The sequence below is a fragment of the Leuciscus leuciscus genome (genome assembly GCF_965113295.1).
Source record: "Leuciscus leuciscus genome assembly, chromosome: 14".
Lineage (NCBI taxonomy): Eukaryota > Metazoa > Chordata > Actinopteri > Cypriniformes > Leuciscidae > Leuciscus > Leuciscus leuciscus.
This window is the reverse complement of record NC_138738.1, coordinates 5387017-5400176: the sequence shown is the minus strand read 5'-3', so window position 1 is coordinate 5400176 and position 13160 is coordinate 5387017. Positions and strand designations below refer to the sequence as shown.

The 13160-nt window shown below is 35.9% G+C and overlaps 2 protein-coding genes across 3 annotated transcripts in view; one reads left to right on the top strand and one right to left on the bottom strand.

Moving 5' to 3' along the window:
- Positions 1-7335, bottom strand: part of chd6 (chromodomain helicase DNA binding protein 6) — a 42153-nt gene extending 34818 nt beyond the window's left edge. The window contains exons 1-2 of one of the 2 annotated variants that reach the window (XM_082136294.1): positions 6013-7335; positions 3564-3615 (exon numbers count right to left, since the gene is read on the bottom strand). In XM_082136294.1, the coding sequence (XP_081992420.1) occupies positions 3564-3590 (27 nt within the window). In that variant the 5' untranslated portion in view covers positions 3591-3615; positions 6013-7335. The other variant, XM_082136293.1, reaches the window with a different exon arrangement.
- A 4086-nt stretch (positions 7336-11421) lies between these two features.
- ripor3 (RIPOR family member 3) overlaps positions 11422-13160 on the top strand; it is a 39812-nt gene continuing 38073 nt past the window's right edge. Inside the window, exon 1 of the mRNA XM_082136369.1 lies at positions 11422-11744. The gene's annotated coding sequence lies outside the window, so the exon portion shown is untranslated. The remainder of the gene's footprint in view (positions 11745-13160) is intronic.

Here is a 13160-nt window from a genome sequence, read left to right as displayed (position 1 = left end):
CACCTCACACCATCTTTACACGTACTTAAGTTGGATTTCATAGGAAATTGCTAGAGAATGTTATTGATTCCTAATCAAACATTAACAAACAAAAGCAAAACTTTCAACAAAGTTAAACATTATCATCATCATCATCTCAACGTCCTCATCTGAAAGTATCAGATGAATGGTCAACTAACTGAAGTACTTATCAGACATAGGGGATTTCCAGACTCACATCACACACATATTTCCTTGCACTTTCTAAGACAATAATCGTTCTTAGCTCTGTTTAACAAATCAATTCCATTGCATTCAAGAAAGTTACATAAAAAAAATGTTATTTGTATTTTTTTATTAAATTTAAAAAGGTTTTAAAAAATTGTGCAAAAGCTTGTGCAAATAAATTCTCTGTACGCTTGATATTAATATGCAGTACAACACTGAAGTAGTAAGTGTAGTAGACAAAAGAGATGTATTGGAGATGCAGGTGTTCACTGATCACTTGCGATTGGATCACCAAAACCGAGTGTCAAGTGTATACAGAGCCAATACTTATTAATAGGAGGATTATATGCTAATGCTGTAATATAACAGGCACAGATGGTGCATATTAATTAGACATGTAAGCAGTAATGTCAACTAAATGCCAATGTGACTGTTTTGCCAAAATTTCTAATTTATATATTTCAAGTCAACTTCTTTGCAACTTTGTGCGCAACATTTACGCTGAGTTTAAGTCATCCCATGTAGGTGCAGCAGACAGCATATCTGCAGCATATGCCAACAGATATTAAATTAGATATTAAATCTTAGCATTTGCCTATAGGAAAGCAATCATTGCACCATGGCCTGCACTGACCGAACCTACTCTTCTAGAAAGCATCTGACTCAAGCATCAACTGAGAGCACACGTAACAGCAGTGCTGTGGTCAGGTATGTCAAACAGACGTTCTCCTGCCTGGTAACTTATTAACTGTCATTATAAAAACTCTTTGATTCTTCTTGAGAAAAATCTACCACCAATGTTTTCAATGAAATTTTCCAAACATTTGATGCGCCACAGGTTTTTATAAGCTTACGCTATGAAGAACCATGTAATTGTGACCATGATTATAAAATGTATAGTTATGACAAAATCTGATACCGAATGAGCCACATCCAAAGCCATATAAAATGCAAATATGAACACATCTGCACATTTTATATACCACGGAAAGCTGCTTTAATGCTCATAAACAGCCTAGAGCCGACAGAATTGTTTATTTAAGAACACACTTAAGGCATTTTGGTTGAATTTATCAGTCAAAAGAAATCAAAATTAAGACTAGATTATGATTGGAGTCTATTTACACATCTCCAATTCTAATTCTGGAAAAAAACTACATTGAATTAAAGAGTAAAACTTCTCAATCAAAAGGGCACAGTCAAGAACATTGTCTTAACTAGTTTTAAAATGTAGTAATTATAATTTTTTTCTTCAAGACAAGTCCTAAATTTTTTTTTAAGTCAGTTTCATAAAAAGGTAGATCGGTCTAATCTGAATTAGAAGTAAGACTGATTGCCTATTAGCAAAATGCGTGTTGGTCAAACTAGTTCATAAAACTCAGTCTTAACATATACCCCTTTTCCACCAAAAAAGAACTGGTTTGGAACTGGTGCTGGTTCAAAGTTGGTTCAACTTGCGAACCTGTTTGTTTTTCCATTGACTAGAGAGCCCAGCGAACGACGCCTTACGTCTTAGCTTTCCCAACTTCAAGCATAACAATTACAATGTTGGACTACATCGTCTTTCTGCAAATGTTTCTCCTGGCTTTGCGATCCTATATTGGGTTTAGAAGAAGACGTTTAGAACACATTCGTGCTGCTCGTCAGGTTTTACTATAGACGGAGGTTACGTTCGAGAAGAAGTTCGACAATAACCCCCGCCCCCAGCCCCCGACGTAAGCATGACGTGGTAAAAGAACGGTTCTAGTCCAGCAAAGAGCTGGTGCCGCTTTGGAACCAATTTTCCTGGCCGAGAACCGGTTCTTTGGCTGTCGAAACACAAAGAACTGGGTCACGAGTTGGCACGGGCTCCGAACCGGCACCAGCACTGCCTTGGTGGAAAAGGGGTAATAGTGGCTATGCAACTGGCCACAAATCTAATTGTGAAAAAGGATTAAAAGTGTTTTAAAAGTCCACAAGAAAGAGAAAAAAAACACAAAAAGAACTTATGAATATCTTGTTTCTCATAGGTAGTAACAGCTATGTTTCCATCCAAAGTTCAGAATTGAACATAAAACATTTGCGAATAAAGCAGCGTTTCCATCCCATGTGTTCAAGAGAACAAAATATTCACTTCATGGTAAATTGGATATCTGTAATAAAATTGGAAGTTGCTGCAATCAGTGAAGCCAGTGGCTCTTTTTTCCTACATCATAAATGACTTGCGTCTCAGAGCGCACAGATGAAACGCAATAAACGCCGTCATGTTATCTTGCATTCGGATGCCTGATGTTTGTGTATGCAATCGTGTGAGACAGTTCTGGGAGGTCATTATACCAAACATTTTGATGACAGACTTTGGGTCAGGCATTTCAGAATGATCAAACCAAATATTTGAGATGCTGTGCGATGAGGTTAGTCCAGTTATCCAATCACACTCACTGTTGAGGCAAAGTCACATGAGTTTTTTTGTTGTGCATTGAGGGATTTATTCGGTAAATGTGTTTCCATCTGTTTATGCACGTCTTCTTATCAGATAAAAATGTATACAGCATTATTGTGCGCATCTTGGTGTTTCTATTCAGCGTTTTTTATGCAATATCCCAAAATGAGCATTAAATCTGGAAGGAAACATGGCTGTTGAGATTAAATGAAGAAAAATATTTTCAGAAGAAAACTGAACACAAACTCTGCTCAGATTTGCCAGCAATCCAAATCCAGAGATGTCATTATGAATTCAACAATTTCTCATTAAATTCTTCCATGAGTAGATAATCGGAGCTATGCTATCCACAATTGTATAGCTCTATACACATACTATGTCTATGTGTCAACATTTTTCTCCTTCCTTTGATTATTTTTTACTTATCCTAAGGAATTGTAGGGCACACATCACAAAGTTGATACTGCTATGCAACATAATGGAGAACTCCAAAATCTCCTTGACTATGTAAAAACAACCTCAATAATCTTCAGGGAGGAAACAATGTTATCAAAAAAATGTCACTATGCAACTTAAATCCTATTCGTAAACCTATAGTCTCAAGTGTGTTGCCCTCGAAAAAGTTATCATTAGGGCAAGTTTACCTACCTAAGAAACCAAGTAAGGGAAAAAACTCAAGCAACAGACTTTGGGTCAGGCATTTCAGAATGACCAAACCAACATTTGAGATGCTGTGCGATGAGGTTAGTCCATTAAAGTCAAATATTAAAGTCAAAAAGTAGGCTAAATAAAACTGAGGATCTTTCTGAAGTATAGCTATAGTGCAAGGACTAAAAATGATGCTGATGACGATGAAAGTGTGAGAGACGGTGTGAGGGACAGATTGAGGGAACTCTCACAGAGTGTCTGACAGGAACACATGTGATACACTGACCTGCTTGTCCTTCTTTTGTATTTTCATTTTTTCTTGATCTTTGTGTCTGCGTCTGGAATACAGAGACATAAGGATTCATGAATATAGAAATTAAAACAAAGCATAAAAAACAACTGCTAAAATATATATTTTTTAAAGCATAGAATGTGATTCAAATTCAGAATTTAAAGGCAATCGTTGAATTCTTGTGACAATAAATAAATAAAGTGGGAAAAGTGAATATTATGAAGACAACTGCAGTAGACATTAATAATGTCTAAGATATAAAACTAATGTATATAATATAAATAAATGTATTCTTATTCAACAACACTAACTATAAGTATTGTTCAAGGTTTATATATTGTACTGGGGGTACGACTATAAGTAAGGAGTCAACTTTAATCTATCACTATCACCACCTGGGACCAAGGCATCACTTTATAACAACAAAAGTGTTTTGTTCAAATGAATGACTTGCATTAATAGCAGGTTATAACAACAAACGTCTTTCCACTTGTGCAGCCTATTTAATTAACTTCAATCTCTTAATGGGTTTGATTAAAAATAATTTGAAATAGTTCCAAATATTCACTAAAAGGCCCTGCACTGTCATTGAATATTTTTTAATTTTTTTTAGCAGTGTTTTTACAGTAATTGCAAGCAATATTATTAGCGACATAAATCCATTTTAATCACAGAATTACATCATGAACCAGGCGGGACCCCTGATACTAACTAACCCATTGCTTGGTGTAAGACAGCTGTCAGTCTACCTGTGATGCACTGTAATTATACTCAAAAGAAATTTAAGTTTCGTCACAAAATATTCACCATGACCCAGGTAGGACCCTTAACAATAATTAACTTATTGCTTGTGGTAAGACAGGTGTCAGTCTACCTATCATGCATTTTAATTGCATACGAAAGAGAAGCATAAAGTTTTGACACTAATGCAACATCATTAGTGATAAATCCATTTGAACACATTCATTTCAAAAGGGTTACATTATAAACCAGGTGGGCTACTTGATAATAACTAACCTATTACTTGAGTTAAGATGGGTGTCAATATACATGTACCGCATCTGCATTGTCATTGAATTAAAATTAAAAACATTTTGTCAAAGTGATGCAACATTATTAACGCCTTAATTCCATAATAAATCACATAATTGGCCTACATCATAAACCAGGTGAGACCCCTGAAACTAACTAACCCATTGCTTGAGGTAAGACAGCTGTCAATCTACCTGTGATGCACTAAGTATATTTAAAAGAAAAAGCGTTTACCTAAAGCAACATTATCAGTGACAAACCCATATGAACATCTCCTACATTTCTGATACACCATAAACCAGATGGGCCTCAGTGATACTAACTAACCCATTCCTTCAGTTAAGACAAATCAATCTACCTGTGGTGCACTGACATTGAATTAAAAATAAATATATAAAGACGTAACAGTACTGCAACATTATTAGTGACATAAATCTATAATAATCACATAATGACCCCAAACACAAACTAAGATACTGATTGAGGTATGATAGGTGTCAATCTACCTGTCATGAACTATAATTGTATAAAAAGTAAAGAATAAGTGTTGACACTAACGCAACATCATTGGTGATATAAATATATATAACATTATATATATATATATATATAAAACCAATTAATTTCATTAATTAAGTTTCATTATAAGCCAGGTGGGCCCCTTGATACAAACTAACCTATTCCTGGAGTTAAGACAGGTGTCAATGAAGCTCTAAGGCATTTTCAATGTATAAAAAAAGGAAAAGCATAAAGTTGTTAAAGTAATACAACATTATTAAAGACAAAAAAAAAAAAGTCAATAAATAACACGTTAATTTCAATAGGGATGCAGTAAAAACCAGGGGTTGAAGTAAACCACATGAGTGCTAGAAGTTACATTGTTCCTAGTACTTGATAACAGTCATGGGATGCTTTGTGCCTCAACAGATGCCAAACTTGCCTCATAAAACACTCTTATAAAAACACTAACATCGTGTCCCATATACATTAGCCCCTGTAGGGCGCTAGCCAGCTTGCTAACTGTAATGTCACGGCAACGGTGCTCTATATTTCAGGCGTTACACGCGTGAAGAGCCACTCAAACTCCGCGGAGGGACCGTCAAACGCGACCTCACCTACCTGGACACGCCGGCTCCGGACATCAGCTAGCGCAAAAACCTACACGTTCCTCTCTCCGCATTTATTTCCAAGGACACTAAACGCCATGACAGTTTAGAAAAATGCATAAAAAATTAGAGGGGGTGGGAGTCGGGGAAGGGAAAAAAAACTCAGAGCAATTTCTTTAATCCTAACGCACAAGAGCAGTTCATTCATGAGGGGATGCGAGAGTTTGACGCGTCCGCGCGCCACCTACCCCGTGCAGTTTTGCGCGCGACGCGTTAAAATTAAAAAAAGTTAAAAATGTGCTTACCTAAAATGGCTACTGCGGCAGCCAAAATACAAACAGCTATTATTTGGTGAAGTTTAGCGCTGGCCGCCTGCTAGAACAGCCTAACTTGCGTTTAGGCCCGTATTCTGCCGTTCGCCATTGGTCGGTTCTAAGCGCAGCTGGGCCGCTGGATGTTCCTATTGGCCAGCGAGCTGTCACTCAAGCGACGCTGCGCCAAGCTTGTCTGAGAGACACACATCGCCAGCGACCATTGTGTACTTTTAGCTCCTTGTGTGGATGTGGATGTTTTTGCTGTGATTCAAGAGGTTTTTCCGTTTCAGTTCTTCACCGGTGATCGAAAGCACGCGCTGGATTCATTCGCGTTTGTCGCGTCGCGTCCGGAGTGCAAAAGCAACGTTCTGGGTTTTATTTTTCTTCTCGCCTGCATCCACCAATCATGCTGCTTTTTACTCCATCATTACGGCGCATGAGAAAGAGAGAGAGAGAGGGGAAAAAAATGTAACATTCCACGTCTTTGCTCATGTTTCATATCCCGGATGTGAGAATAGCAGGGGTTATAATGAAGCGTGTGGGTGAAGCTGCATATGTCCTTGTGATGTGTTCGGTTTCCTGAAGCTCTTTTGAGGATTCCGAAGCTGTGTTTGACATAGACAGAAATTCACGTTGTGCATCAAACAGTCTAGTGTATGTCATTGCTGTAATTCAGGCGTACTTGTCTTGCACTAACCAAAAAGTACCATGGTAATATCATGGTAACATTGTTTGGACATGGTGCCATGGTCTTCTGGACATCTACTGGGTTTTCTTTGAGTACCATGCATGTACAGTAAAGTGCATGGTAAGACTATGGTATCAAATGGTAATACTATGGTACTTTGAAATATACCATGGTGCATGTCATGTATAAAAATCCTGGTAATACCGTGGCACATCTTGACATTAGTGCTGGTACCACCACAGTACTTGTTTTGTAATGAATAACAAAAATACCATCATATAAATACACAACTGTTCAAAAGTTTGGGGTCAGTAAGTTTGTTGTGAAAGAAATTAATACTTTTATTCAGCAAGGATGAAAATTGCAGTAATGTTACAAAATATACATTTCAAATAACTGCTGTTCTTTTGAACTTTTCATTCATCAAATCATCATATTAGAATGATTTCTGAAGGATCATGACACTGAAGACTGGAGTAATGATGCTGAAAATTCAGCTTTGTCATCACAGGAATAAAAAATATTCAAGTAGAACAGTTCATTTTAAATCATTATAATTATTCATAATATTACTGTTTAATGTATTTTTGATCAAATAAATGCAGCCTTGGTGAGCATAAGAGACTTCTTTCAAAAACATAAAAAAAAATATTTCTGTATAGTTGTTTGCACTTTCTGCATGCAATAATTTTTTTTACTTTATCAGTCTCACCTCCTTTCTTGCTAATTAGTGTCTAGACCATATTAGTTTATTCTGTGCCATTTATGAGCATTAAACCTGCTGGTACAAACTGAGTGCTGTCACACTATAACGTTATTCCAGATAAAACTATTTCATTTATGTATTTGCATGTATGAATGTATATTGAACTTGTTTGTAACCTTGCAAAACTTCCCAGGGAAAGGACAGAGAAGCTGAATTTGGCATCTTCCGCTAAAGGTTTCTGGCTGTAGTTTTGGCTTGTAATCGTGTTGTTGCGGGGCTGAGTTACATGTGCACTGCTGACCCAAACAACCTTATTTATAAAACTCCGCCAAGAGCATTGTAGATAAACTCTGCTGATATGACACTAGGACTATGAGGAGCACACTAAAGAGACCCTCAGCTCTCAGTGACTGCTAATGTATAAATTATAAATTTTTTGAAATTTTTTCATGCAAATTGACGTTTTTATGCTTGGAAGATGCTTTCTCTTCTATAAAGTCTAAGCTTATCTTAAACCACTATACTAATATTGTAATAAACTATTACAAAGCATGCAGTTTAGGATGCAAGTTATTTTTGTCAACATATATTGAAGTGCACTAAATGAGTAATTGTATTGAAAAGTGCAGAATGCAACAGAGCACACTGTCCCACAATCATGACCGTTCAGTCTCTTTCTTGACTCATATTATTATAGACTGCTAAATAAAAAATATTTAAAAAAAATCACAAAATATATTACAATATGCATAACCAAGATGATAATGGTATGCCACTCATTGACAAAAACAAAGCCATATGGTTTGAAATGTTCATGCATACTGCATATTATGTCACATACTATTTTTTAGAAGTTGTAGGTATATAATGCATAGTTCACAGCATGCATTATAGTCAAGGACAAATCTGCTCAAGGCCACAGAAGTGATGGCCCGTGGCTCACATCTTTCATATATATGACATCACACCTATAATGGAACCACTCACTTTCATTGACACAAATGGCCATTTTGCACATAACCATAATATTAAGGGCAAACACATGGAATACCTCTGTTGAGTCTGTTTTTAAGGTGTGTTCATTCAGCGCTGCAGTGAGGGGATGTGCCCCTCGTGTGTGTTCACCTGCACACGTCTCACTTTCACACTGATTGAGGTTCCTCGCAGCAGATGATCTCCAAACCATCTGTTCCTTCGCTGCACATATGGCAAACTGACTGGAAGAGATGGAAGCAAAGAAAGAACGATAGAACTATTAGGAAGTCAACGTCCCATCTGTATGTCCTCTGAGCATGTCTGACCATCACCCTTTAAAATCTTGAAGTCTATAGCAAAATGTTGAAATTTTAATCATTCAAATGCACGTTATTATTATTAATTTTATAATTAAGCAATAATAATATAATTATTAAATTAAACAATTCCTTGTTAGTCCTTTTCCTTGTTTTTTTAGCATTATGATATAAAATATCAGTATTATTGTAGTCTTTAATTCATATTTTGAATTTGTTTTTATCTTTCATTTTAATTTCAGTTAAACTTAATTATTTTGTTGTGTCTTTTGTCATTTTTATAAAGCTTTTTTACTGTGTCTATAGTTCTTATTAATTTTTATTTCAGTTTTAGTTATTTTAGTACATCAAGTTAAACTAAATGAAAATAAATAATGTTGCCTTGGTAATAGCTGAAAAAAAAAAAAAGTGAAGCCCATGTCATTTATTTTTGGCAATGTTTATTTTTATTTCAAGAATTTTTTTTTAATGGTTTTAGTCCCACTTAACTATAACCCTGCAAAATATGCAGATCAGCTGACACTTTAAGCAAAAATTTTTTTTAAATAAAAATAAATAATTTTATAATAAGTTTCAAATTTCACATTTTATAATAAGTATCAAATTATTCATACAACTATGTACTGATCCAAATAAATACAACACATATATGGAGGAACATGTTCTTAGAGGACCTTCACCTCCACCTGTGTGAACTTTAGGAGAACTACCTTCATACATCTATTGAAAACCACTAAAACACCAGCTGATTAAAAATGACAGCAAAAAATGATGAAGAAAAATGAATGCAGAGGAAAGATCCTGCAGCATCTGGGCACAAAAGGAACTTGATTTCAAGCAATGAAATTCAAGTGTCCAAATACTTTAGGGGCCAGATGAAGTTTGGTTCATGTTTATATGCATATTGTGTTACAGTGGTGAAGAGGTTGAGAATGCGCAGGTAAGATGGCATACATGAAGGAAATTATCAGGGCATCTGTTTAGGAGCACGTAACAAATCCCTTAAGCTCCATGCCTCTCCTTCGCTGGCTCTGAGCCCAGAGTGCCTCTGGCAGGAGTTGAAGAAGTTCATTGCTTTACTACAAACTTACAAACTCTATTTCTTTCTTTGTGTTCTTCTCAAGCCTAAACCTTAAATTCAACATCTTTAAAACAGCTGGAACCGGACACAAGTGTGGTGATAATGTACAACCAACAGAGGGCAGATGTGGCATTATTTTAGAAAGTAGAGAGGAGCAGAGTCATTTATCAGACTTTATACTCCAGTGAAAATTTCTCAAGGAAGGTCAATTCTATATAGACACAATTCTTAAGGTCTTGACTAGTTAAAAAGCTACTGAACATTTCCACCATTACTGTCCAAGGAAAAAAAAATATAGTGAGTTCACACATTGTGACATGCATAACGGGGCATGATTTCACCCTTTTTTTAACCTTTTTTATTTTTATTTTATTTTTACAAAAGATATCTTCCACAACATATCTGTATTAAAACTTATGTATAAACTATTGCTTTTAGAGCAAATATAGGAAAGTAACATAATTAAAACATATCAAATCATTTTTGGCCAGCAGAAATGAAATAGAAATCAAATAGTAGTTGATAATAATAGAACTGCATAAAATTACAACATATATATACCTTTTTTTTATTAATTTTTTTTTATTAAAGAAATTAATACTTTTGTTCAGCAAGGACACATTTGAAATCTTTTGCAACATAGTAAATGTCTTTATTTTTATTTCAAATAAATAATGTTCTTTTGAACTCAAACACTTCCCACAAAAATAAGCTGTTAATATTAAACTGTTTTCAACACTGATAATAATATGAAATGTTTCTTAAGCAGCAAATCATCATATTAGAATGATTTCTGAAGGATCATGTGACACTGAAGACTGGAGTAATGATGTTGAACATTCAGCTTTGATCACAGGAATAAATTACATTTTAAAGTTTATTCAAATAGAAATAGTTACTTAAAAAAATTATAATATTTCACAATATATCTATCATTACTGTATATATATATATATATATATATATATATATATATGTTTTGATCATATAAATGCAGCCTTGTGAGCATAAGAGAAGTCTTTCAAAAACATTAAAATATCTTACAGACCCCAAACTTATAAATGGAAGTGTAAAGTGTGACAACTTGCCCTAATATAAATGAGACAATCTACCACTCAGATTCACTTGAATGTGTGTGTTCCAGCATTACAAGAATATGATCTTGAACTTTAGTTTGTACGACAGAATGCACAAAAATTATGCCATCCTATATTTGCCCGTCCAAATCTAAATTCAGAATGCAGATCCCATTGATCCCATTAAAAGGAATGATTCCTCCTTCAACACAAGACTGTGTTTGGAAATATGTGGCAAGCAGTACGGTTTAATTCAGACGAGTCATTGGGGGTCTTGGCCAAGCGTCCCACGAGCGCATTCACAGGATATTTAATGGATTTGTACAGTTTGCACGGAAACAGTTCCAAGTTTTTCAGTTCATGCACACTGCCAAATGTTCAGAGCAGCCAAGAAAATATGGAAGATTTCTGAATTTACAGCTTTGATGTGTTTCCTGCCTGGTGTGACAGAGGAGAGAAATTTGTGTGTATGTGTGTATGTGTGTGAGAGAGACTCAAATGAACAAAAATGGGAGGAGAAAAGGAGAGAGAGTGAGAAAAGTTAAAGCCGACGAGGGAGCGTTGTGAGACCGGCTCAGTACAGGATCAGGATGACGGACGTAAGAGAAAGCTACAGTCGCATTTGATGCATTCAGTCGCTTTGCTTTTCGCCTTGTATAAGCAGCTTCTCAGAATCTGGTGTCATTTCTGCCTGCTGGAGAAACACACGCTATCAGGAGTCAACAGACATCTGCTGCTGCAACACACACACACACACACACACACACACACACACACACACACACATACACATGCACGCCGCTGCAGAGATGAGCCCAAATGTGCTTTTGCCTAGTTGTCAGACATAACCCGGCTCTGGAATAGAAGAGCTCTGAACCAGGTAAGACAAACTATTATAAATACAGACTATTATAATTATATACTGGTTTGAGCCGTCCTGCTTTGTTTTCACTTTTTAGACAGAAAGAACAGTTGTTTTTCCACTGAAAATGTGAAATTATAGTGTTTTTTTTTTTTTTTTAAGTAATATAACAATTAGAATGCTTAAAACTTGATATGAGTAATTTTTGGATATTTACTAACATTTTTACTACTACACGCTCAGCCAATAGCATGTGTTTGGGGCGAACTATCTGTTTGCCTGACCAATGGCAGACAATGGGAATGTCCAGGAAACCTGTTTGAAAACAATCACTGAACAGTTGATTTCACATTTAAAGTGAACACGAAATTAAAATGGACCTTGTTTACTTTCTTAAAGAGATAGTTCACAAAAAAAAAAAAAATCTATCATCATTTACTCTCCTTCATGTCGTTCTTAACCCATAAGACTTTCGTTCATCTTTGGAACAAAAATGAAGATCTTTTGATGAAATCTGAGCGATTTCTGTCGCTCCATTGACAGTCTACTCAACTACCACTTTGATGCTTCAAAAAGTTCATAAAGAGATCGTAAAACTAATCCATATGAATTGAGCGGTTTATTAAAAAAAATTCTGAAGAGGCTCGATCGCTTTATATGATGAATTTTATTCACATAAACATTCATCAACTCACACATCAGTTGTAGTAAACAGAAGCTCAGGCATGTTCGCTTGATGTGCGAGAACCAATGAGGTTCATTCTCATGTTACACAGCACGTTTGAGCTTCTGCAAGAACCAATGAGGTTCATTCGCATGTAACGCATCACGTTTGTGCTTCAGCAAGAACCAATGAGGTTCATTCTCATGTAACGCATCACGTTTGAGCTTCAGCAAGAACCAATGAGGTTCATTCGCATGTAACGCATCACGTTTGTGCTTCAGCAAGAACCAATGAGGTTCATTCTCATGTAACGCATCACGTTTGAGCTTCAGCAAGAACTAATGAGGTTCATTCTCATGTTACGCATCACGTTTGAACTTCAGCAAGAACTAATGAGGTTCATTCTCATGTTACGCATCACATTTGAACTTCAGCAAGAACCAATGAGGTTCATTCTCATGTAACGCATCACGTTTGAGCTTCAGCAAGAACCAATGAGGTTTGTTCCCGCACGCCAAGCAGATTCGGTTGAGCTTCTGTTTATATTTACAGATGAATGTTTATGTGAATAAAAGCCTAAGTTCAATCAGTTCATCATATAAAGCGATCGAGTCTCTTCAGAAAATTTGAACTCCACCGCACAATTCATATGGATTAGTTTTACGATCTCTTTATGAAGTTTTTGAAGCATCAAAGTGGTAGTTGCGTAGCTGTCAATGGAGGGACAGAAATCTCTCAGATTTCATCAAAAAGATCTTCATTTGTGTTCC